General features: G+C 49.2%; 1 protein-coding gene across 4 annotated transcripts; it reads right to left on the reverse strand.

Moving 5' to 3' along the window:
* Window positions 1-11777: 11777 nt before the first annotated feature.
* On the reverse strand, window positions 11778-24521 carry TAFA3 (TAFA chemokine like family member 3). Of its 4 annotated transcripts, XM_024990018.2 has the most exons (9): window positions 24093-24520; window positions 22604-22847; window positions 21204-21364; window positions 20230-20292; window positions 20009-20062; window positions 18529-18644; window positions 17701-17850; window positions 16633-16757; window positions 15907-16027 (listed from the first exon to the last, which is right to left on the reverse strand). In XM_024990018.2, the coding sequence occupies exons 6-9, from the start codon at window positions 18641-18643 to the stop codon at window positions 15914-15916; spliced, it is 504 nt and encodes a 167-aa protein (XP_024845786.1). In that variant the 5' UTR covers window position 18644; window positions 20009-20062; window positions 20230-20292; window positions 21204-21364; window positions 22604-22847; window positions 24093-24520; the 3' UTR covers window positions 15907-15913. The 4 variants fall into 4 exon arrangements, with proteins under 4 accessions (XP_010801545.1, XP_024845786.1, XP_059741020.1 ...); XM_010803243.3 differs by lacking the exon at window positions 15907-16027 and adding an exon at window positions 11778-15301 and having other exon boundaries at window positions 21204-22847; window positions 24093-24517; XM_059885037.1 differs by lacking the exon at window positions 20230-20292 and having other exon boundaries at window positions 20009-20058; window positions 21200-22847; window positions 24093-24521.
* Between the last annotated feature and the right edge of the window lie 7 nt (window positions 24522-24528).

The raw sequence follows: 24528 nt of genomic DNA on the forward strand, positions 1-24528 counted from the left end.
CTCCACTTTCTCCTTATCCTCTGCTCCCCAGGCCTAACTGCCCCAGCAGCCTGACAAACCTCTCTGCACTAAAGCAGCCTTGTTTGCTTCACTTCTTCCCGACATTTCTGTCAACTTCTCTACATCCAATGTTTGATATTCTCTGACGTCTTCTGACCAAGATGACGTCAGAGAATATAAAATATTGGATGTTTGATATTCAAGGACAAGGATTAAATTGTTAGTCGGCAAATTACAATGTTCACTGAGTTTGTGACTTTGGTAAATGTCACCAGTGGAATCCACCCATCGCCCTTCCAGTCCCTATCCCAGATTAATGAAGTGGGGGAGCAGAAGGGCAGTGGTGGGGTCTCCCATCAGCTGGAGGGGTTGACTGCTCTAAGTGCCTCCCCGAGCTCAGGGTTGGGTGTTGCGCAGGTGAGCAGGGGCACCTGGAGCTCTGTGTCCTTTGCTGTACTAAGTTGCTTCAGTCGTGTCCGACTCTATGCGACCCTATGGACTGTATGTGGCCCGCCAGGCTCCTCTAGGCAAGAATACTGGAGTGGGTTGCTATGCCCTCCTCCAAGAGATCTTCCCAACCCAGGGATCGTCTCTTACGTTGCCTGCATTGGCGAGGCGGGTTCTTTACCCCTAGCGCCACCTGGGTGTTGACTGTAATTACAGGCACAGTGACATTTCAGAGGCTGAGCCTGCCTGTTTACCTGTTTCAGGTTTAATGGTTTCTACATCTTCCCACCAGAGTTTACTTTCTTCTCTCCTCTCTAATCATCAGAATAAGATGATGGGGGCTTCCCTGGTGGTTCAGTGGTAAAGATTCCTACGCTCCCATGAGTACCCCTCTTCCTGTGCCATGTGAGTGACCCTAGGGAGGGAAAGAAAAGAGGTCCTTCTTCTTCCCAGGTCCTCCTGGTCTGACAGGGGACAAATGCTTACCTCTAAGCACACATCTAAGGACCCAGAGGCCATGCAGGAGTGTATACAGTAGATATTGGGCCAGCATGTGTTGGAGGGCAGCATCAACCCAGGACACTAGCCTGGTGTGGCGGGGTGGAGGGCGGGATGCTGGAGGAAGAGGGGGCATGGGAGGGATGAGGAGGCTCAGGTAGGATGAATGGGGGAGCTCTGCTGCATCTGCATCTCCCATAATGACATGTGGGCCAGAGATTAATTTCTCCTCAAAGGAAACTCACTCTTAGAGCCTTCATCTGTGTTAATTTCAGAGCAATTTAGCTTTCCCTGATCCAGGGACAGGAGGAAATACAGCAGGACAGCAACCCAAATGCGGTATTTATTCTTTGGCACACAACACCCTGCCTTCAGCCCATGTTCCCACCCTACCTTCTCCCATCCCAGGAGATCAGAACAGCAAATGTTTCTTTCATGCCAGTTGCCCTATACAGACTCATGTGTTCCTTGTAACACCACAGTGAACATACTATTAGTAACTCTACATTGTGTGTGTGCTTAGTCGATCAATCGTGTCCAACTCTTTGCAACTCCATGGATCATAGCCCGCCAGGCTCCTCTGTCCATGGGGATTCTCCAGGCAAGAATACTGGAGTGGATTGCCGTGCCCTCCTCCAGAGGATCTTCCCAACCCAGGGATCGAACCCAAGTCTCCCCCATTGCAGGCAGATTCTTTACCTAATCTGAGCCACACAGTGAGGTTAAGTAATTTTCCCAAAGGCTTTCAGCTAATAATTGATGGGACCTGGTTCAAAACCTAGAGACCTGATTTCAAGGTCACAGTCTGAACCACTGGGCATCACAGCCTCTTGGATGAGCCACAGTCTGTTTTCTCTACATAGAGCAGTCACAGCAAAGGCCTCTCTGGAAGCCTGGGGCCTAGGCAGTTCTAGGAACCCTTGTCAGGGGCTGGTGGAGGCCAGGGTTTGGTTCGAGGCACTCTGAGTGACAAGTACAAAAGTGGAGGGGGACTGTCTATAACAACATAAATGGGAAAAGAATTGGAAAAAGGTGTACTTTGCTGTACACCTGAAACTAATGCAACATTATTAATCAACTATACTCCAATATAAAATTTAAAAAATATATTTTAAAGGATGTTATGACCAACCTAGATAGCATATTCAAAAGCAGAGACATTACTTTGCCAACAAAGGTCCATCTAGTCAAGGCTGTGGTTTTTCCTGTGGTCATGTATGGATGTGAGAGTTGGACTGTGAAGAAGGCTGAGTGCCGAAGAATAGATGCTTTTGAACTGTGGTGTTGGAGAAGACTCTTGAGAGTCCCTTGGACTGCAAGGAGATCCAACCAGTCCATTCTGAAGGAGATCAGCCCTGGGGTTTCTTTGGAAGGAATGATGCTAAAGCTGAAACTCCAGTACTTTGGCCACCTCATGCGAAGGGTTGACTCATTGGAAAAGACTCTGATGCTGGGAGGGATTGGGGGCAGGAGGAGAAGGGGATGACAGAGGATGAGATGGCTGGATGGCATCACTGACTCAATGGACGTGAGTCTGGGTGAACTCCGGGAGTTGGTGATGGACAGGGAGGCCTGGCGTGCTGCGATTCATGGGGTCGCAAAGAGTCGGACATGACTGAGTGACTGATCTGATCTGATCTGATCTAAGGGACCTGGAGCAAGTGAACTAAGAACCACCAGCAGCTGTGAGGCGCCAACCATGGGAAATCAGCCTAGAGGAGTTATAAGAGCCCTTCCTTTTGGCTTTCACTTCTCAGAGAGGACTCTCAGTCCAGAGCACAACTGATCTACCCAAGGTTGCCCAACACAGGGACAAGGATGACTCTGGGCAATGTGGCTCTGGGCTGCCATGATCCTCTCTGACTTCTGCTCGCATTCCCACTGCTCTCTCTGCACCTCTTGGTACTTCCCTTCCCTAGAGAGTAGCTCTGCCAAATGGGACAGCTGTCCTTTCTGCCTTCCAGTCTCCACCCTGAACCACTTTGACTGCTCAGAGCAATGAGGCTGACTGAGATCTGAGATGCCTGGCAGGCTGGGAGGTTAAAGAAGAGTGAAGCTGCAGCCAGACCAACCTACTGAGAGGCTTGGCAGGACCTCAGCCCAGGAGGCCTTGGAACTTGGGGATCCGAGAGAGAATCACATTACAAGTGGAATACCTTGGGTTCCTTGGTCTAAGTTGACTTAAAGTTCAGGTCTGTGGTTTTCACAAGACTCAGGTCTGCAGCTATGCCCAAGGCCCTGATGACTGAGCACCAGGTTATGGATCCAGCCACTTATAATAGCTATGGTTTGTGAATGAGTTCTATTCCTTTATCTGAATGATAGGATTATAATAATTCTTTTCTCAAAGAAGAATAGGTCCTGACACTGATTTTGGAAAATGATAAGTCCTCTCCTTTCCATCCTTCTCCATGTCAATCTCTCTCTCCCCTTCCTTATTCCCACTGGCCTGTCAACCAAGAGTTAGTCAGCTTGTGATCCTTTATACCCAAGTATATAGAACTTCCTCAGCCCACTGCCCTCTCTCCCTGACCCACACTGTTGTGAAGACAAAAAGGACAAAGCACATAGAAATGCTTTGACCATGGCCAGGTGTCTTGTAAACATTAAATGCATGTCCAAATCTGTATAAAGCCTTTTCTACAGAGTGTCAGGAAATCCACGAGTTCTTCAATCTTTGTCTTCCCTGCCAGAGGAGTGGGAAGACTAGATCGCCTGCCATGGACTGAACTGTACCCCCATAAAATTCATCTGTTAAAATTTTCCACAGAGTGGCATAGGCATCCAGCTGGTTTCCCCTAGATGAGTGATCCAAGGGAGAAGGTGAAAGCCAATGCTTTTATGACTTAATATAAGTTATACTCCCTGATTTCTGCACTACTGCTATGAACTTGTGTTCCCCCAAAATTTATATATTGAAGCCATAATCCTCAATGTAATGATATTTGGAAGTAGAGTCTTTGGGAGGTAATTCAGTCCTGAGGGTAGAGCCTTCATGAAAGAGATTAGTGCCCTGATAAGAAGAGACACAAGAGAGATGATACCTCTCTCTTGTGTCACATGAGGATATAGCAAGAAGGCATCCATCTTCAAACCAGGAAGAGGATCCTCATCAGGAACTGAATTGACTGGCACCTTTGTCTTGGCCTATCCAGCCTCCAAAACCGAGAAATAAATTTCTGCTGTTTAAGCCACACAGTCTATGATATTTTCGTTTCAGCAGCCCAAACAAGACAAATGTGATATTGGTTGCACAGATCAGTCATATTCTATATGAAAGAGGGGGCCTAAATAAAAAAGGTTTTCATTAGGTGCCATATTAAATGCAGGCTACCACAAGGTAATTTAACAGGGAAAGGATAGTCTATTCAATGAATAGTGCCTGAATAGTGCCAGAATAGTGGGATCAGTTCAGTTCAGTCGTTCAGTCATGTCCGACTCTTTGCGATCCCATAAACCGCAGCACGCCAGGCCTCCCTGTCCATCACCAACTCCCGGAGTCCACCCAAACCCATGTCCATTGAGTCGGTGATGCCATCCAACCATCTCATCCTCTGTCGTCCCCTTCTCCTCCTGCCCTCAATCCCTTCCAGCATCAGGGTCTTTTCAAATGAGTCAGCACTTTGCATCAGGTGGCCAAAGGACTGGAGTTTCAGCTTCAACATCAGTCCTTCCAATGAACACCCAGGACTGATCTCCTTTAGGATGGACTGGTTGGATCTCATTGCAGTCCAAGGGACTCTCAAGAGTCTTCTCCAACACCACAGTTCAAAAGCATCAGTTCTTCGGCGCTCAGCTTTCTTTATAGTCCAACTCTCACATCCATACATCACCACTGGAAAAACCATAGCCTTGACTAGACAGAGCTTTATTGTCAAAGTAATGTCTCTGCTTTTTAATATGCTGTCTAGGTTGGTCATAACTTTCCTTCCAAGGAGTAAGCGTCTTTTAATTTCATGGCTGCAATCACCATCTGCAGTGATTTTGGAGCCCAGAAAAATAAAGTCAGCCACTGTTTCCACTGTTTCCCCATACAGAAAAAAATGAACCTCAACTCCTCATACCACATTTAACTTGAAATGAACTATAAAGCTAAAACTCTTGTGTTTAGGATAGGATAACAAAGGAGAAAATCTGTGCAGCCTTGCATAACGTAAAGATTTCTTAAGGAAGACCCCAAAATCACAAGCCATGAAAGAAAATACTGGTCATTGGACTTCATAAAAAATGAGACACTCTTTGAAACATAATTAATAAAATGTAAGACTCACCTGGTGGTACAGTGGATAAAGATCGGTTTGCCAATGTAGGGGACACCTACATTGGTTTGATCCCCAGTCAGGGAAAACCCCACATGCCTCGGAGCAACTAAGCCTGTGCACCGCAACTATTGAGACCATGTGCCATAACTACTGAAGCCTGTGTGCCTAGAGCTTGTGCTCCACAATGAGAAGCCACCGCAGTGAGAAACCTGTGCACCTCAATAAAGAGCAGCCTCTGCTCACTGCAACTAGAGAAAACCCTCACGCAGCAATGAAGATCCAACACAGCCAAAATAAATTAATTAATTAAAAAAAAAGAAAGTGTAAAGGCAAGCCACATAAGAAAATATATGCAAAACATAACAGAAAAAGGATTTATACCTGAAATACATAAAGAACTTTTACAGCTCAATAATATAAAACAAATAACCTGAAAAAAAAATAAACAAAAGATTTGAACAGACCTTACACTAAAGAAGTATATGACTTTTTAAAAACATGAACACATGAAAAGTTGTTCAATATCATAAGTTATTAGAGAAACGAAATTTTAAAATGCAATGAGATACAACTGGACATTTACTAGATAACTAAAATTTAAAAGACTAACAATACCAAATGCTGGTGAATTTGTGGAGATGATTGGAACTTTGATATACTATTGGTTATAGTGTAAAACGATTCAACCACTTTGGAAAAACAGTTCAACACTTTCTTATAAAATTAAAAATTCACTTTTCATATAACCTAGGAATTCCATTTCTAGATATTTACCTAGAAAAGTGAAGTTATATATCCACACAGACTTGTTCAAATGTTCGTAACAGCTTAATTCAAAATAACCAAAAACTGGGGAAAAGTCCAATGTCCACGGACAAGAGAAAGGTTAAACAAATTGCAGTGTAACCAGATAACACAACATTACTCAGCAATAAAAAGGAGTAAACAACAGATCCTTCCAACAGTATGGGTTCTCAACAACATTATGCTAAGTATAAGATCAGATCAGATCAGATCAGATCAGTTGCTCAGTCGTGTCAGACTCTTTGCGACCCCATGAATCGCAGCATGCCAGGCCTCCCTGTCCATCACCAACTCCCGGAGTTCACTCACACTCACGTCCATTGAGTCAGTGATGCCATCCAGCCATCTCATCCTCTGTCATCCCCTTCTCCTCCTGCCCCCAATCCCTCCCAGCATCAGAGTCTTTTGATGATGAGTCAACCCTTCGCATGAGGTGGCCAAAGTACTGGAGTTTCAGCTTTAGCATCATTCCTTCCAAAGAAATCCCAGGGCTGATCTCCTTCAGAATGGACTGGTTGGATCTCCTTGCAGTCCAAGGGACTCTCAAGAGTCTTCTCCAACACCACAGCTCAAAAGCATCCATTCTTCGGCGCTCAGCCTTCTTCACAGTCCAAGTCTCACATCCATACATGACCACAGGAAAAACCATAGCCTTTACTACACGAACCTTTGTTGGCAAAGTAATGTCTCTGCTTTTGAATCTGCTATCTAGTATAAGAAGTCATACACAAAACAGTTCATACTGTATGAGTCCATGTATATGAAATTCTCGAAAGTACGAAAATACAAAAATATAATATGTGGTGACAGAAAGTAGTCCAATGGTTGCTTGGAGCCCAGGTATGGGGGTGGGGAGGTGGGGAGAGGGTGGGGCGGGGTGTGGGGGTGGGAAGAGACGTGGCGGGGAGGGTAGCCTGGGGACAGGGGACAAAGGCACTTCTGAGGAGACGGAAGTGCTCTGTATCTTGATCATGATAGGGGGTTAAAAACGTGTTGAACCTCATCAAAAAGTCCACCTAAAACGGATGCTTTTATTATATATAAACTCTACCTCAGTAAAGATGACTTTTAAAAGTAAGGAGGCACAGCATTTAATTGGGCTTCAATTCGAACAGACAGCATCTGTTTCACCTCTCCACTGGCACCCACTAGGCCCTGGTCCTTCCTACCAGGAGACTTCCCACGAGTGCCTCAGCCCGCCATCGGGAGGAGTCCACGGGTTAACAACCCTTGGCAGCTCTGGTGTACTCCCGGGCCGGGAAAGGGAGTGGGCGAGGGCTTTCACTGTTGCATCCTCGGCGGACGTGGGGCTAGTGGTGCCCAGGCCAATCCCGCCGCGAGTGCGGAGCGGGTGTTGCGCGTCCAACCCGAGATGCACACCGCTCAACCGGAACACAGACGTCTCCCGGTACCTGCGCCCGCGACGGCGCGGACGTGGGCGGGACGCAGAGGACTCCAAGCGTCCCCGAGGCCTCGGGATTGCACCGTCGCGTCCCGACACCAGGGTTGCTCTGACTCGGCGGGACGCGAGCAGGACGCTGCCCACCGCGGTCTACCCGGCGCCGGAGGTGTTGGGGGGTGGCGGGTATGGGGGGCGAGGGGGACCGGCAGGAGTCAGGCGGCCCAGCACCGCCTAACGGGGAAGCCGAGTGCGGTTGCCCGAGCGGGTCGTAGGAAGGAGACGCCTCCGCCTCCAGAAGGATACCTGAGAGAGCAGAGCGCCACCTGGGGATGACGCGCTCTGACCCGTTGAGTCCCGCTAGATCAGCCCTGGGATTTCTTTGGAGGGAATGATGCTGAAGCTGAAACTCCAGTACTTTGGCCACCTCATGCGAAGAGTTGACTCATTGGAAAAGACTCTGATGCTGGGAGGGATTGGGGGCAAGAGGAGAAAGGGACGACAGAGGATGAGATGGCTGGATGGCATCACTGACTCGATGGACGTGAGTCTGAGTGAACTCCGGGAGTTTGTGATGGACAGGGAGGCCTGGCGTGCTGCGATTCATGGGGTCGCAAAGAGTCGGACACGACTGAGCGACTGAACTGAACTGAACTGAATCCGCACTGGCCTTCTGTGGTGAGGTCGCCTCTTCGCGGGCCCCCTTCCCGGAGGCAAAGCCCTCACTCGGCACCTGACCTCTACTTAGAGTGGCCAGCAGTCTTCTGGGCCCTCTGCGCTCCACAGCTCGCCCTCTGAGGCAACTCGCAGAGGCTCGCCCTCTCACAATCGCTGCTTGCTGACCGCCTCCTGCAGGTTCAGGGTCTCCAGCAGGGGCACCTGCACATCCTTCCCATTCCGCCACCAGTGCCCGCAGAGACACACCTCCCTCCCCAAATCTTGCACACAACCCTCAGTCTCCCCGACATAACACACACACGACCTTCCCGCCATTATCTCTTGCCCCCGTCCCTCTTTTACATCTTCTAATTGACTGTTGTCTACAATTGCAACCAATTGTTTCTATGTAAACTTAATTAAAAGATTTCCCTGGAAAGATTGTTGATGTTCAATCGGCTTACTAGCAAGCAGCTTAATTTTTAAAAATCAGTGACTAAGAGCAAACAGCATTTGCGCGTCTCATTTACTGGTGGCTGGCTACCCTAAGGGCGCTTGTATAAACAGGGTAAAATCTACCTTCCTGTTCAGAGCGACGGTGAGAACCTCCACCCTCCAGCCTAGAGAGCTGTCCTGAGTATCACACTCACGGAGGAAAATTCAGCATCCCGTCCTCTCGGTCATCAGTGCCTCTAGACTTGGTCTTTGGCTAGTCCTCAGTGCAGGGTGGGAGTTAGCTGCTACTGTGCTGCTGCTCTTGCTGGCTTCCCAGGTGGAGCCAGTGGTAAAGAACCCTCCTGCCAATGCAGGAGAGGTGAGAGATGCAAGTTAGATCTTTGGGTGTGGAAGATCCCCTGGAGGAGTGCAGGGCAACCCACCCCAGTATTCTTGCCTGGAGAATCCCAAGACACAGGAGCCTGGCAGGCTACAGTCCATAGCGGCCCACAGAGTTGGACATGACTTAAGTGACTGAGCACAGCCCAAAAAAGAGACTCCAGGGAAGGGGCTGCAGGCCTGGAGAGGGCAGCATGCTGGTATGCTGGGCTTTTAGTATCTTTCAAGCAGTATATTGGCAGTCATGGCCTTGTGCATGGGGTCAGTGCTGGCGCTGAGATCTCTATGATAGTAGCAGGAAAGAAAAAAGTAAGCATCCATTAGGGAATGGAGAAAGATTTCAGAGTTTGAAAATATACTCCTCTCCCTTCCTCTTCCCCATCTCCTGCACCCAGCCAACCACTGCTTTTGATTCCAAGTGTTATTATTTCTTACCTGGATTATTGCCAAGACTGGTAACTGATTTCCATGTCTGCATATTCACACTGTCATCTGGTCTTACATCTGTCCCTAAAGTGGCAATCTGCCTCTTCCCTTGTCCCTGGGCCCTAGTAAGCTCCTCCATTGTCTTGAACTAGAACTCAAACCACACGGTGTCCAGCTTCTTTCTGAGCTTACCCTTGGCCAACCTTCAGCTGCATTTCTCACCATCTCTACTTACCTGCTATATTCCAGGCACAGCTAGCTATTTACTTGAACTTGTCTCACACTTTCCTCCTTTGCAAATACTTTCGCTCAGCCTTTACTCCTCTTTTCTGTCCAACACACACACACACACACACACCTTTTACATGGTTGATTCCCACGCAACTCTAAAGACTCGGTCCTCAGGATGCCTTCCCTGTGCTGGACCTAGTTTCTCGTCCAGACAGTTCCTCCTGTAGCACAGAGGACACGCCTCTATGATGGCGCTTACTATCCAGTCTGTCCTCTGGCCCCTTTCACCTTCCCTAAGTATTAATTGTAAAGTATTTGGACTCTGAGCAGCTCAGTCCCTGAGGAGATTACAAGAAAACACTTCATGTGTAGTGAAAGGATATGAGCTTTAGAACTAAGTGGACTTGGGTTCAAACTTCCGATTTTCTTGCTGTGCAATTTTTAGCAATTTACTTAACCTCTCTGAATCTTCAGATTCCTTGTCTGTAAAATCAGAATAATAATACCTACCTCATGGAATTATTGTGAGCATTAAATGAGACAATTCATATTAAAAATGTCTGCTCCTCAATTCTCACTTACATGTGCTTTTCCTGGTTCTGACGACCTGGCTAGTGAGACAGCTACTGAAAGGTCCTTAGACATTTTTTCCTCTCTGAGCATCTGCATCTACAGGCAGTTGTTGATAACATTTACCTTACAGGGATTTATGGAGATGAGATGATTCAAGGTATATGAAACCAGTTTATTAAATTAAAATGACATGGTAGGACCCAAGCAGAAAACACTTTTATTCTTTATCATACTTTCACCTTTAACCTTTAACACATGGACTCATTTTTCGTGATTCTGGATGAAACTTCAGGCAGTTTCTGTATATTTTCCTGTTTACCTTCAAGTAGTAAATAGTCCTGATAACTTTCATGAGTGAGAAAATTGAAGAAAATAATTGGTTAATATTTATATTAATACACTCATTAATGTAAGGAAGAAATACTTATAACTACTAGTCTTCATTTCTGTAACGGGTCATGTAGTCAAAGTTGGCATTTTTAACTTCTCTGAAGTTGGCATTTTTAACTTCTCTGCTATCACTCCATATTCCTTTTGCTTTCAGCAAATACCTCATCTAATATAGTCACTGAAAGACACATATATATCATATTTTACTTATGTATAACTAATCTAGGCAGACAAATCAATTTCTAAGTTGGCAGAGCCCAGCTCTGTGAGTTTGGGAAGGAAAAATCCCCCTGGGGATCACTAAGAGTAACAATAAAGGAGCCATTCCCATTCCAGCCCCTTAATTTTCAGACTCATGAATCCCAGCTATGTGAGAAACAGCACTATATATTGGTCACTGATTCAGGGCATATACAGCATCCTGGGGACATTAACTAAGCCCTGCCCAGTGTTGGCACTCAGCTTGTATTGTAACTCTCAAAAAAAAAAAAAAAAAGAAAAGAAACACACCATTCTTTCAGGCCATTTAATTCAAGGTGATCAGACATATAAGACCTATGAATTCTATGATCATGAGCCCTTTACCATATTTATCTCATTTACTTTTAAATGAGTTCCTTGGTCAGACACTATGCTTGGTGGAATGCTGTGAGAATGAACAAGACATTCTAGAAGTCCATAGATGGTAGTTTTGGCAGAAGCAGGTGAGCAAGGAAGGAAAACTCATGTTCAGATCAATAGCGCATGCTGCTAAGTCGCTTCAGTTGTGTCCGACTCTGTGCGACCCCATAGACAGCAGCCCATCAGGCTCCACCATCCCTGGGATTCTCCAGGCAAGAACACTGGAGTGGGTTGCCATTTCCTTCTCCAATGCATGAAAGTGAAAAGTGAAAGTGAAGTCGCTTAGTCGTATCTGACTCTTAGTGACCCCATGGACTGCAGCCTACCAGGCTCCTCCGTCCATAGGATTTTCCAGGCAAGAGTACTGGAGTGGGATGCCATTGCCTTCTCCGATATTAGGTGTCAAAGGATGTCTGCTCCAGTAAAGAAACCATGTCTGGGACAGAAACTGAAAATAGAGTCCGCCTGGTTAAGTTTACGATAACTCACCGTCATTTTCAAGATCTGTCTGTCTTCTATACAGAACAAGCACAGAACAAGAAGTCTTGTTGGCTATATGGTTTCTCTGCAATGACTTGCTCTGCTATCATAGCAGGAAAGAGTAGTCACAGACAATAATAAGCAAATGAACATGGTTATATTCCAATAAAACTTTATTTACAAAGACAGGTGGTGGACCAGATGTGGCCCATGGGCTTTGGTTTGCAGACCCCTGCACTAGGCTCTAAAGAAGCCTTAAGCCATCAAAACTGGCTGCACAGGTCTCCCAAAGACTGATAAGGGCTCCATTCTGTCTCCTCCAAGAAGGACAGAAATCAAGTTTTAATTATTTTGTGTAGTGCTTTGGTGTTTTGATGTTCTTCTGAATGAGTGATCTCAATCCCCCCTTTTATCCCATCTCCCCTCTTTCTGTGTAGACATCTCTAAGTGCTTCCCTTTCTTCTTCATTCTGTCCTTTTGAATTTACAGGGTCAGGCGATTTTAGAGTGAGGCTCTTTCACATTCATCCTTGCTAACATTCTGGCTTCTTTTCAGATCCCTCATCTATACTAGGGTAAGAGGCAATGTACAGTAGGATAAAGAGCACTTGTCTGGATCACTGGGCAGGATCTGCCACCAGCTTGCTGTGTGATTTTGAGCAAATTACCTTACCTCTCTGAGCCTTCCTTTTCTCATCTGTCAAATGAGGGTGTTGGTTAATGATCTCTAAAATCCCTCCTAGCTCTAAGATTGTGATTTTAGAAAGTGGCAGCTTCAACTCCAGCCAACTGTCAGGGGCCATTAATTAGGATGTCACTCACAGACCTTAATGAAACTGCCAGGAGGCCACAGAAATTAGCCAAATGATCTTCTGCAGTTGGCAATCTTCCTTCCAAAGCTGGGTGGATAGAGTTACCAGCCAACTCAGGAAATCTGAGAGCCCATCCCACTTAAGGCAGAAAAGGAACATAAAATGACTCCAGGACCTCTGTGCTCCAGGAAAATTCATTTGCATTCCTATACTGCCATTGAGATAGCTACAACATGTGCACAAATATTGACTTAGTTGGAAGCAGGATCCAAGGGAGCTTCTGTTGGGAGATGGCATGCTTTTCCTTCTCCACCAGATCCTGTTGTATGGGGCTCTCCTGGCCATATAAAGAATACCCCTCAAAGCCCACCAAATAAACATATGAATGGGTCAAGAGGAAATGGAGGCTTTGAGGAGTTAAAAAAATGAATGAGCAAACTCCAGCATGTGCCAAAGGAAAGCAGTCTTCTCTGAAGCAAGGATGAGCAAGGTCAGGGAGGACCAAGGAGCCTGGATGAGGCAGGGGCTGGTGGTGGTTGGCCGCTCAGGTATAGTATCATCCCCCAGCTCACAGCCCAGTGGCTATAGATGAGCAGATGGGCAGGAGACTGAAGCCTTCTCCCTCCCTCCTGGACACAGTCTCAAGGGATGGGAAGGGAGTAGAGAAGCCCACATCCTGGCTTCGAGGAGAGCAGGCTCTTACTCTCCAACTCAGTTAAAGCTGTCTCATTTGTAGCCTAAATAATTCACTCGCCAATCTCTCAAGGAACATTAGAAGAAAAACAAAACCTGACCCAGCCCTCCAGCTCAGGTTCCCACTGCACTGAAGACAGGCCGGGAGGCAGACCCAAGCTTCAGAGATGGCCTGCCTGCAAAGGATCACTGGGGCTGGCAATCTTCCAAAAATTGCCTGGGGCCTGGTTTTGTATAGCCCTTGAACTGAGAATGGTTTTCACATTCTAAAAGGTTTTTTTTTAAAATATCATGAAACAAAATAAACAACAAAGATGAATATGCCACAGAGACTGTCTGTGGCTTGTGAATATTTACTATCCTTTCCAGAAAGTAGGCCAATCCCTTAATTCATTCCAAAACCTTGAAGGAAGCAATGACCACCTTTGATCTACTCTTTGACTACCCCCACCCTTATGACCCCACTGTGTGCAGAGAGATTCAAAGTTGTCAGAATTCTGACAGTAACAGTCTAGCCCAAAGCCAGCATCATTGTTCATCCTGTTACCAAAGCAATGAAAAGGCAAAAAAAAGAAGATAAACCCCTGAGTGGGGTGAATGTTCTTGATTTTCCGACATGGGGAGGGAGGGAGAGAGAGTAGCAGGAAGGGCTGAGACTAACCCCCAACCCTGATTTGTCTTCTCTGAAAGTCAGAATTCAGCACTGTCCCAGCTGGTCTCTACTGACCTTCCCCTCAAGGCCCATCACATCCCACAGTCCTAGTGATCCTAGCCGATCCCAGCTGATGCCAGTAGTCACTGAGGCTGTCTGTGATTTTCTTACTGATGCGACATCCAAGTAATTTGCATCTCTGAGGCCTGTGTATCTGTCATCTCCAAAGTATCTAGGGTGCCAACCTCACTGGCTGACCCTCAGGCCTGGATAGAGTCTTTATCTAGCCCACCAGGGGCTCCCCTGCTGCCCAGAAGGGCCTTAGAAGGAAGAGGACTCTGACCAGCCAGCCCTGGACGCTACCTAGACCCTCTCTTGGAGCCAGAGCCTCTGAGAGGTGCAGACTCCTAAGGACTCCGGAAGAGACAGGTTCGAGAGGACAATGAGGCTGCCAGCTCAGAGTGCCCACCTGTAACTGGACTGTCAGGGGTCTGTTTGGAGGTTTTGGGGCTGAGGGCAGAGTGGAGATCCAGTGGCCCCACATCCTGGTGGGTAGATGTTCTGGATTATTTCAGAGAGGAGTCACCTTCGTAAAAGTTCTTGCTCAGAATCATTTTGCTGTCCGGCCAGTTCTTTGCAGATTCCTGTTCTTGAGCTAAAAACAGCATGGAAGACCCAGGCTGCAATCCTAATATCCAGGCTAAGTGAAAGGTTAGCAGTCTTAGAGATTTAGGAGCCCAAGCTGTGAGACCTTGGGCCAGTCATCTCATCTCTGTGGGACTCAGTTTTGTCATCTGTTAGAATGAGCAAACAAACAAAAACTTGGGGTACCTGGGTGGGGGTCGTTTTACAATCCTGTCCAGCCCATACCCAGCATGCCCAAAGCAGGCAAGGCCCCTGCAGAAGCTTTTCGGGAAAGTTGTTTGGCTTCATCTCGGCTTTCCCTTCCCAAGTCAATTCAGTCCCATTCAAATGAGATACAGCTAGTCAGGCATCAGGGGAGAGTTTTCCTTTAGCAGGTCAGCACTTGCTGGGGATTCAGAGGGACATGAAGTAGGGAAGTAGTGGGTGGTGAATACGACCTCTTGTCTTTGTGCCCTGTGGCTAGAGGGTGGCCGACGAGGTGTGGGAGTCCCCTCCCCAAACCCAACATGCTCACAGCATATGGTCCAGAAACCACAGTCTGCTACCACACACTTTAGTCTAAATTATCGAGAATGCCTTTCGTCAGCTCTTCAACTTGATTGAACATTCCTTAGGGGTAGGGATTGTATCTTGACCTTCTGTCTCCCAGGAGAGCCCAGCATCACAGGTATGTGACTGGAGATGGGCCTGAAGATATGAGGTCTGGATCTGCTCTGAAGTTTGACTGCAATGTCCTGGAAAGAGTCCCACGTACTGGGCACAGGGTATGGGCCCAGGTAAGCAAATCCCAATATTTGCCAGCTGATAACTGGACACCCTTCTCTCATCCGTGGCTCAATCAAGCTGTCGGGTCATGACCCCAAGAGCTATCGTGTCACCTAGAGAACAAGTGATGCAAGAAGGTTAGAGAAGGAAATGCCTGTGCCATCCCAGCATGCCAGAGACTCCCCTGGATATGCAGGTCATGTAGAGGTCATTGCTGCTGCTCCCTTCCCCTGAAGCAGTCCAGACTGGGAAAGCACAGCCTGGTGGCCCAGGCAAACTCAAATCACTCACATGTCACTGCTGTTTTCTTCAGAGTAGCTAACAAATGGCAAGCACAATGATCTACAGGCTACAAACCCAAATCTATGAACTCGTGACCAACGTCAGAAGCTCTGGGGTGGGTCTCTTCTAGTCTTAAACCTACTCAGCATGACTGTGTCCTTGCATGCCCGAAGATAGGAAGCTTGACTTTAGGTCTGGCCACATCTTACTTTGCTGTGGCTCCTGTTCTATGCCCTGTGAAAATGTTGCTCTCTTCAGAACTCCAGAGCTGGCCTTTTCTTCTCTGTTGTCTTGTTTGCATGCTTGTTTGCTGGGTGTGATGGTGAAGAGGGAAGGCAGGAGGCAGAGTTCCGGCCTCCCCCACAGTGTGACTCATCTATACGAATGGCCATGACGGAGTGATACAACTAATCAACTGTGACGCACATGGAACTGCTAAGAGTTCAATACAATTTTAATGACCCCTTGCTCTGTGGGGCGGGCAGCAAGCCATGAAAATAACCACCCTCTCCGGTGGTGTCAGCACAGCAATTCAACCAGAGGAAGGCAGGTGTCAGCTGTAAGGAGTGAATCATGGGAGCGTGGGGTGGGGCCGGTGGCAGGGGCAGGTGGAAAGAATGTCCACTGCAGAGATTCCACTTGGAATTATCTAGGTTATTTCCTCAATTCTCTACTTTGTTCTAAGGACCTGACATTTTCTGGGAGGAAAACTCACTGAAGGCAGAGGGGGAAACCAAGGCTTAAGGAGCAACGGAATCTGCCCAGAAGGACATGCATGCATGCGTGCATGCTAAGTTGCTTCAGTCATGTCTAACTCTTTGCAACCCTGTGGACTGTAGCCTGTCACGCTCCTCTGTCCATGGGATTCTCCAGACAAGAGAATCCTGGAGAGGGTTGCCATTCCCTCCTCCAGGGGATCTTCCCAACCCAGGGATTGAAACTGTACCAGAAGGACACACTGGATTTCAAATCCAGAAGACCTGACTCCAGTCCCTAGAGTCCAGACAGACCCAGCAGAGACTGTCTGGAAATGAGCCCAGAGGGTCTGCTGCTTTCGCTGTGGGAAACCAACATTCTAGATCCCAGGGCTCTGTGCCCCTTTGTCCCACCCACCGTGAAGGCAGAAGAGCAGGGGTGGGATGCAGTGTCCACCCCTGGATACCTTGGTGGTTCTGACTTTGTGTCCACTGCTGCAACTCCACCCTGACAGGTCCGGGAGCACTTTACACTCCTCCCCTGGCAGGCAGGGCTCCATGTGACACCACCACTTCTGCAGGACTATGGAGGCTGTGGGAGCAGGAGGCAGTGAGGGCAGATCTAAGGTCTCTGCATGCAGTGGTAGGGGGTGGGGGGGGCTGGTCTGTGCAGAATGAAGGGCACGTTCCCACACACCCTGGCTCTGAGCCCCGCATTTCTCTTGTCTTTTCCCAACTCTAATCTGCCTGCAAGGCAGTATTCGGGCTGAGGCCTGGGGACACAACCACACCAACCTCAAGCCTACTGACCTTCCATCTCACCAAAGCCAGGGCAGGGTGACGGGGAAGTGGTCTCTCAGGCAACCCTTGACTTGAGCCACCTGGTTAATAGCAGAGAGGCACAGCCTTCTACATACACTCTAGGACAAGTGAGCAAGTGTGCAAGTCATCTGAGGGGGCCACAGGCCAGGAGTGCACAAGTAGGCACGTGTGTGTGAGAGACAGGGAGAGAGCACAAGTGGGCGTGTTTATAGTGCTGCCAAGTGAGCATAAAAAAATAAACATGGGCAGGGCTGCAGGAAAGGCATGAATAGGAAGGAATCCACTGCTGAGTGACGTGTGTTAAAGCTGTTAAAGAATGAGGGTAAAGGCGGGCTTTAGGGTGAGAGGGGTGTGAGAGGCCTGGGAAGGAGCTGCTGGTGAAGAAGTCAGCGTCTGCAGGAATGGGTGTGAAGTGATGAGCCTGCCGGAAGGCTGAGAGGATCCACCTGAGGAAAGGGATCGGTGCCTGTGTCAGGCAGTAGGTGCGGTCGGGAGGGAGGGCACGTGCATGTGACAGCACTTTCCTCATCTCTGGGATGGGGATGGTCACATCTGTGCCCCTCCCCCCAGAGGTGGCCCCTTCATTTGAGACTCCCAGGGTGAAAGCCCTGAGATGGGCATGAAATTGCATCCCCAGCAGATGGCGAAGCCTGGACAGACCTTCTTATCTCTCTGACCAGGCCCTCCCCGCTGGGTCCCAGCCTCTCACTCACCATCCACACAGGAGGGCTTTGCCCGGGTGGTGCCAGCCACCTGGCCGGAAAAGCAAGAGCATTTAACGGTCTGGGAGCGCTCCTCGATGTGGTTCCGGTTACAGCAACGGTGGGTGGCGATCACCTCGCAGGTGCCCTGCTTCACGGGGACTGCAGGGGCCAGCACAGATCCAGATCGGGTGGCCAGCCCAGGCCAGCGGCCCTCCTCCCCTTCCCCGCAACTCCATGTCCTCAGCCCCTCCTCCCAGCTCGGGCAGGGGTAGGTAAGAGATTTCCAATTGCAGGGGAGGAGGAAGTGGATGAAATCTCCCTGCCACGTCCCAGGGCTCCTGTCCTTCCTTCCTCGCCAGTGAGGCCACACTCATCACCCTGGCATTGTCTAGCCCTTGGGCAGGAGAAAGATGGAGTCCACACCAACCCCCACCTCCTGGCCTCCTCCGGGTGAGGCCAAGGGCCTCGGGGCTTACAATGCGTGGGGGAGGATGATCCGCTTACACCAGCTTTAGCTATCCCAGAAGGAAAACCACAGAATTAGGCCAGGAGGCTAGACTTAAGCTCTGACCCGGGGGTGCCTCTCCCTGCAGAACACCTTCCCGGCTGGAAGGGAAGGCGAGAATGGGTCTAGTGGTGCCTTCTCGGGCTGGGATAGCAGAGAGGGCAGAGTTCCTGGGTGAAGAACAGGTGCCAGAACCCCTAGAATCTGAGGGTTTTACTCTGCCTCAGACATCTGCCTGCTGTGGAACAGGGTGGGGTGGTTAGTGTCCAGCTTTCCAGGCATCTTGGAAAACCACATGCCCCCTGGGGTCGGTCCCACCACCTCCTCCAAACCTGTGGGAGTTGGAGGCTGCAAGGAAGCTGAGGCCAGGCAGGTCCACAGCCAGGCCAGGCAAAGTGCCAGCAGCCAGCTGCCCGTGTTCCAGGTCTGCGTGGCCCTCTCACGCATCCTGCAGAAAGAAGCACATGCCCTGCTTGACTCTAGGCAGGAGCCGCCCCCCAGCCACCCAAGTGCCCAGTCCCAGCACTGCTGTGCCACATGGTCTGGGAAGCACAGAGTGGGGCAAGACCCACTTTGTCCCCAGGGAGCTCTCGGCCTAGCACACACTCACTGTAGAAAGTGGTGAGTGCCGGAGTAGGAAAGGGGTGTAGGAAAGGACATGTTCTGCTGGGAATAGCATGGAAAGCTCTGTGGAAGAGATGACACTTAGGAAGTGTCTTAGAGAATGACGTGGACATGGTCCCATGGAGGGCTGTGACATGGGAGGAATAATAATGCCAATTCCCATGTGTTGAGCACCTGACCCACACACTCTGCAACCATGCTCTTGAATCCTTCACAACTGTCCTACAATGTAGAATTATTTGTACCCATTTTACAGATGAGCAAACTGATACTCAAAAAGTCTGGACACAATCTAAATAACCATCAATAAAGGACTGGCTGAATACATTGTGGGCCATGTGTGCAAATACAGTCCCATACAGAACGCTGTTAAAGAATGAGGAGATGCTGTATGTACTGAGGCATGCAATGGTCTCCAAGGATAACCCATCATTTAGGGGGGGAGAAAGCAAAGTGCAGGGTGATGTGTATTCAATGTGTAAAAGGGAGGGATTATATATGTTGCTCAAATATGAGTAAGCTAGCTCACTCTGGAAAATGTACCACAAGACCCTAATAACATTGTTTGCCACCAAGAAGAGAAAGTAGTGGTCTGAGAGTGAGAATGGGTTGACCGAGAAGTAAAGGGGAAAACAGACATTTTTTTCTTCCTATTGCTCTTTAATCTTTTGGATTCTGAACCATAGGAATCTGCTAGCAATTCAACTTAAACAAAAATTAAATATAAAAAGGAAGAGATGGAATGGAGGCTCAGAGAAGTCAAATAACTTGCCCAAGACCAGGCAGCATGTGGATCGAAAAGCCCTGAGCCCAGAAACCTGTGCTGTTCCCACTGGACCACTTTGTTTTTGCTCTCTTCCCCTTTCCTTCTCCTCCTTCATCTTTGTTGGTTCACATCTCCCAAATCTTGCCCAGATAGTGGACTAGAAATGGAGGGAATCCCAGGGAAGCAGAGGCACAGAGCAGCTGGGAGCCACCAAGAGCAGAAGAGACCTGAACCCCCCTTTCTGCTGCACTGCTGGCCCCTTGGGGCATCACTGGGCTCCCTCAGGTGCCAGCTTGGTGCTGGGGACACCAGAGGCCAAACCAGATGCCAGGACTCAGTTGCTCCCATGCTCCTTTTGGCAAGAGTGATTGATCTATGTCTACTCATGCACCCCCCTTACCAACTCCCCCTTGTCAACTCACCTTTTTTGGAATCCTTTAACTTCTGTCTGTTCATCCACTGTCTTCAGACTCTACCTAGACAAGCAGGAGAGATTCTTGTGCTTTGCAAGGGACAGAGGGAGCCTGTGGCCCTCCAGGGGGTGGAAGAGGGCCTGGGTGAGGGCTAGCGGGTGGACTGGGCACTGAAATAGAACCTAATTCTGAGGCTGTTCCCCAAGGTGCCAGGACAGGGGGTGAAGTACCTCCTCTGCCTTGGGAATTTGCTGAGGGCCTTGCAGACTCTGGGAACACGTAGGGTGTTAAGCCTGAAAAGAGAAGCGGGAGATGGTAGGAGGTGTCTACGAACCAACGCTATCACCTCTTTGGTCTTGGGAAGGGGATGAAGGCCAGAGAAGTGTTTCTGAGCAGAATCTGACAGACTGCTGCTGGGGAGAGGCTCCTGAAAATAACAACCCCCGAGGTCCTGAATCCTCTTTGCTGCCCCCTCCCCTCATCCTGCTTCGCACCTGCTTCCTGGACTGCCCAGGAGCTGGCTCAACTCTGCCACCCTCGCCCCCATTCCCCCTCCAGGTTTCTGAGCCCCAGAGGCTTCAGCTCCAAAGGTCTGTTTTAAGACCTCCCCTCTCTCAGCCTCCAAAGGGAGGTGGAACTGGGGCAGGTCAGATGGTGGGGCTCAAGAAGGATGGAGAGCCTCCTGTCGTGGCTCCCCAAGAGTGAGAGCCCAGAAAGGACTGTGGGGGCAGATGGAGGAAGTGGTGCCAAAACCCCCTGGGATAGGTGTTCTCCAAAAGCAAGGAGATTCTAGAAGCACTTCTTTCCTGAGTTGGTATCTCTTCTCCCCGCCCTCTTCGGGAATATTTGTTTTGATAATTACAAAGGCAGCCCCCACATCCCATTTTTCTCTGAGCTGCCACATCCTCCAATCTAACGTTTTCATCTCTCTTAATGAACCTCAAAATCCAAAAGACCTCGGAGTGTATTAGGTGGGTTCTCTGGCATTCTATTCCCTCCCTTAAAGAGAGCTAGAGAGAGAAGCTTCTGGGATTTGTTCTCGGGCTTCCACACAGCTGCCTCAGTTTCCCAGGCTGTTTCCCCCAAGCCCCTGCATGCCAGCATAGGGTTGAGAATGTGAACTACAGGATCCACCTTTCCCCACCTCTCCCGCCCCACGCCGACTCAGTCCTCCCAGTTCTGAGCCCCCAAGTCCGGGACCTACCTGCCCCAGGCGGTGACAGCTGATTCTACCGGCCTGAGGTTCTCTTCACCTCTGAGCCCAGGATGGAGACCCGAAAGGGGGACTGAGGCCAGCTCCGGTGCTGTCTAGTCCGGAGCTCTGTTCCCCTCACCAAGTTGCTGTGTCCCCGAAGCGGTGGGGCTCTGGTCAAAGTGGCATCACGGTCAGGCGGGGCCCGCTCCGGGCACCGGGGAGCTCCGGGCCCGCCCGGCCAGCTCTGCAGAGCTCAGCCGGGGTCCCTCCGATGCTCCCGCCCGCAGGCTGGGGAAGTACGCGGCAGCCGCGCCGCCTCCTTCTCCTCGCCCGAGGCCGCTCTCGCTTCCCCAGCCCAGAGCGGTTGTCGCCTCCGCCTCCCGGACGGCGCTCCGCCCGCCCGGCGGGCACAGCGACCCCTGGCGGTCGAGGCAAGACCAGGGGAAGAGGGGAAGAGAAGCCATTCCCGCAATGCGGTCCCTGATGTAGGCTGGGGTAATTCGGAGAAGTCCCTCAAAACTCTGGACGTCTTAGGGCTTGGGGTGTGGGTGCTGAGTGTGAGGACAGCTCACTCAGAAACTTTGAGCCTTGAAGATTTCCGAACTTGCAACCATTAGTCGTATGTGATTATTTAAATCTAAATATAATTAAGTTTCTCATTTATACTCATGATATTTAAAGTGCTCAGTTGCCACATGTAGCTAGGGACTACTGCATTGGGCAGAAAAGATATAGAACATTCCTAAGTTGCACAAAATCCTATTTGACAATTTCTTCTGGATAGATATGTTATCCCTTCGGTGTTTAAATGTTAAAAATCCAGGAGGAAATAACAAACGATCTCTGCTTCAGGAGTGGTGTCCTCTGGGGCAGGAAGGACCAGGAGAGGTACGAGGGTAGGAGCCCAGAAGGCAGGAGGGCTTTGGTAGGCCTGTGGGTGACCTCAGCTTGGGAACTCTTGAGACCCAGTTTCTTCATCACCATAAAAACCGCAATGTAATTGCCATGTACAGTGTATAATTCATTACAGGTGATCTGAATGTGAAAGTATTAGACAAATGAGAGAGGGAAGTGGTGGTTGGTGTGTGAATTTGTCTCTTAATTGAAGGCTATTCCTCCTAATTAAAGAGGAGTTTCAGGTTGGAGTAATGGGGAGGGGAGAGGCAAGGGGAAGAAGCCCAGTTCTGGACTCTGAGCCACTGCATGTGGCCCAGGACAGAGGGACTTCTCTTAAGGATGCCCAGTTCCCACCCCTAGCCGAGGCCTCGCACACTCCTGGCAGGACCAGCCCCTGAACAGTTCTCAGCAGAGAAGAATATCCCACAAGACTCCTTCTTCCCACTGCATGCCTACTTTTCCCTTTCACTCTGTGCTGCCTTGGGGATGAACAGAGGTGGTGACCTTCTCACCAGGTTCTGGGGCAGTCTGAGGATGGAGGAGGTGTGATGATGCCAGGAATAGCTGGTGAGAGATTCAGGGAGAGGAGATCCTTAGGATTTGGGTATGGTCAGAAGGCTGTTCTGGAGCCCAAGGAAACTGTTGACATCCCTGTTGACCATCTGGTGCTGAAAGTAGGAGGTCTTTGGACCCTGGCTCTGTAGCCCACTTGCAGGCACATCATGATGGATGTTGTGAAGAGCAGGAATTACGGAGCTGAGGGAAAAAAAAAGGAATTACGGAGCTGAGTGACACAGAGAAGCGGTAAGCAAACTGTCCCAGAAACACTGAATAATAAAAATAGCCAGGATGTTGTATTTTTTTCTTCTGTCTTTAGCTTGCTGTGGCTGTTTATGCCATTTATCTGTGAGCTTGTTTCAGTTTTTCTCAAACAGGAGGGAAATATCCTTAGCAGCAGCAGCAAGTCCTTTATCTCCATCTGCCTTGCCACTCTGTGTGCCTTTGGGTCTGACTTTTGTTTTTTCTTTTCTTGTGACTTCTTTTTTATTTCTCTCTGCCCAGGGTGTAGGTGTAATTATAGAAGTCTACCAACCTGAATGACCACTGTGATATTTTTATTTGGAAGCTACCAGGAAAGTCACCCCTTCTGGGGCTATAGGCTAGCCAGGAACAGAGTCGTATTTGGGAAGCACCCACCAGACAGAGTCCAGAAATGGAATAGCCGTCATGAACTGGGTGCCAGTGACCTCTGAGGACTACCCTAACTTGCATTAGGACCTTAAGGGCCTTGTCCCCATTTGAACCATGCATGGGGAAGGAGGTGTCTCTGGAAGCCCAATCAATTGCCAGGCTTAGGGACCATAACTCTTTCAGCAGCCTGTCAGTACCACCCTCCCCTCTCAGGTAGGCACTTAGCCTGGCCTCTGTCTCCCCCCGGTGGCAGTCACAGAAGTTGTTCACCTGGATTGCTCTCAGTCTCTGTGTTAAGAGAAAGAGGGTGGCAGAAAAGGAGCCCCTACTCCTCTGCTCTTCACCCTTCTTCTCTTCACCCTTCTTAACCCTTCTTCTCTGATCTAGATAAATCAGTTTGATTCTTAAGATAGTATCAGTTTAGGTGGTTGGGAAATGGACACAGGCATAAATTTCACACTGGGTTGTTGACCTCCTGGAATAAGTCATGTAAAATAACAGGAACGTCCAAACCTGCCTCATCCATAAAAAGAACATAACAAAAACCTACCTTGCAGGGTTAGTGTGTAGTGTAAAGGGCCTGAAGTAAAGTAAGCGTTTTGCAGAGGGACCATTATGTAGTTAGTCCTCAATAAATGGTAGTCATTGTTGTTATCCTTACTACCTAATTCTTCTGTGGTCAAGGGAGGTTTAAATATGGAAATGTGGGAGGAAATTGTGTCCTGAAAAAAAAGTGGAGTGGCAACCAATCTGACGGATCTAGAGGTGGTCTTCACGGGGAACAGTGTCTCTAGGAATCCAGGAACTTACCCAGCTCCCCAATTCAGGATGACTGGCTCCAGCCTGCCTTGTTACCACCTCCACAGCACCCCAGCAACAGTTCGCTCGCCCTCATTCTCACTCTGGCAGCCCCAGCCAGAGGTGTTATCACACCAGAGCTTCACACCCAGCGGTCCCTGATGGAAGTCATCAGCTCCATCACGCTCTGGGCAGGCTGGCCACAACGAACTGAGGTCGAGGAGATACCACCTTCCCGTCACAATGGGAAAGTTCTAGCTGATGTCTAATCTAGAGTAAGATTTCCTTTTCTCTGTTCCCTCCCTACAACAGCAGACCCTTCTTCCCCTAAAAAACGGAGGCGGGAGAAGCCGGACGGGGTGGGGAGAGGCCACTAGCCCGCAGGGCCGGTCCGGGAGCCGGGAAGATTTGCCCGGGACCCGCCTGGAGGCGGGGAACCAATGGAGGG

This window comes from Bos taurus, chromosome 3, assembly GCF_002263795.3.
Source record: "Bos taurus isolate L1 Dominette 01449 registration number 42190680 breed Hereford chromosome 3, ARS-UCD2.0, whole genome shotgun sequence".
NCBI lineage: Eukaryota > Metazoa > Chordata > Mammalia > Artiodactyla > Bovidae > Bos > Bos taurus.

Bases quoted from the DNA above. Each gene is read 5' to 3' on its own strand.
- TAFA3 (XM_059885037.1), bottom strand. From the start codon at position 18,643: ATGCGTGAGAGGGCCACGCAGACCTGGAACACGGGCAGCTGGCTGCTG. The intron at 17,851-18,528 runs GTTTGGAGGAGG...TGGCCCCTGCAG, and splicing joins GCAGCCTCCAACTCCCACAG to TCCCCGTGAAGCAGGGCACC. The intron at 16,028-16,632 runs GTATCCAGGGGT...CACTCCTTACAG, and splicing joins ACAAAGTCAGAACCACCAAG to CTGACACCTGCCTTCCTCTG.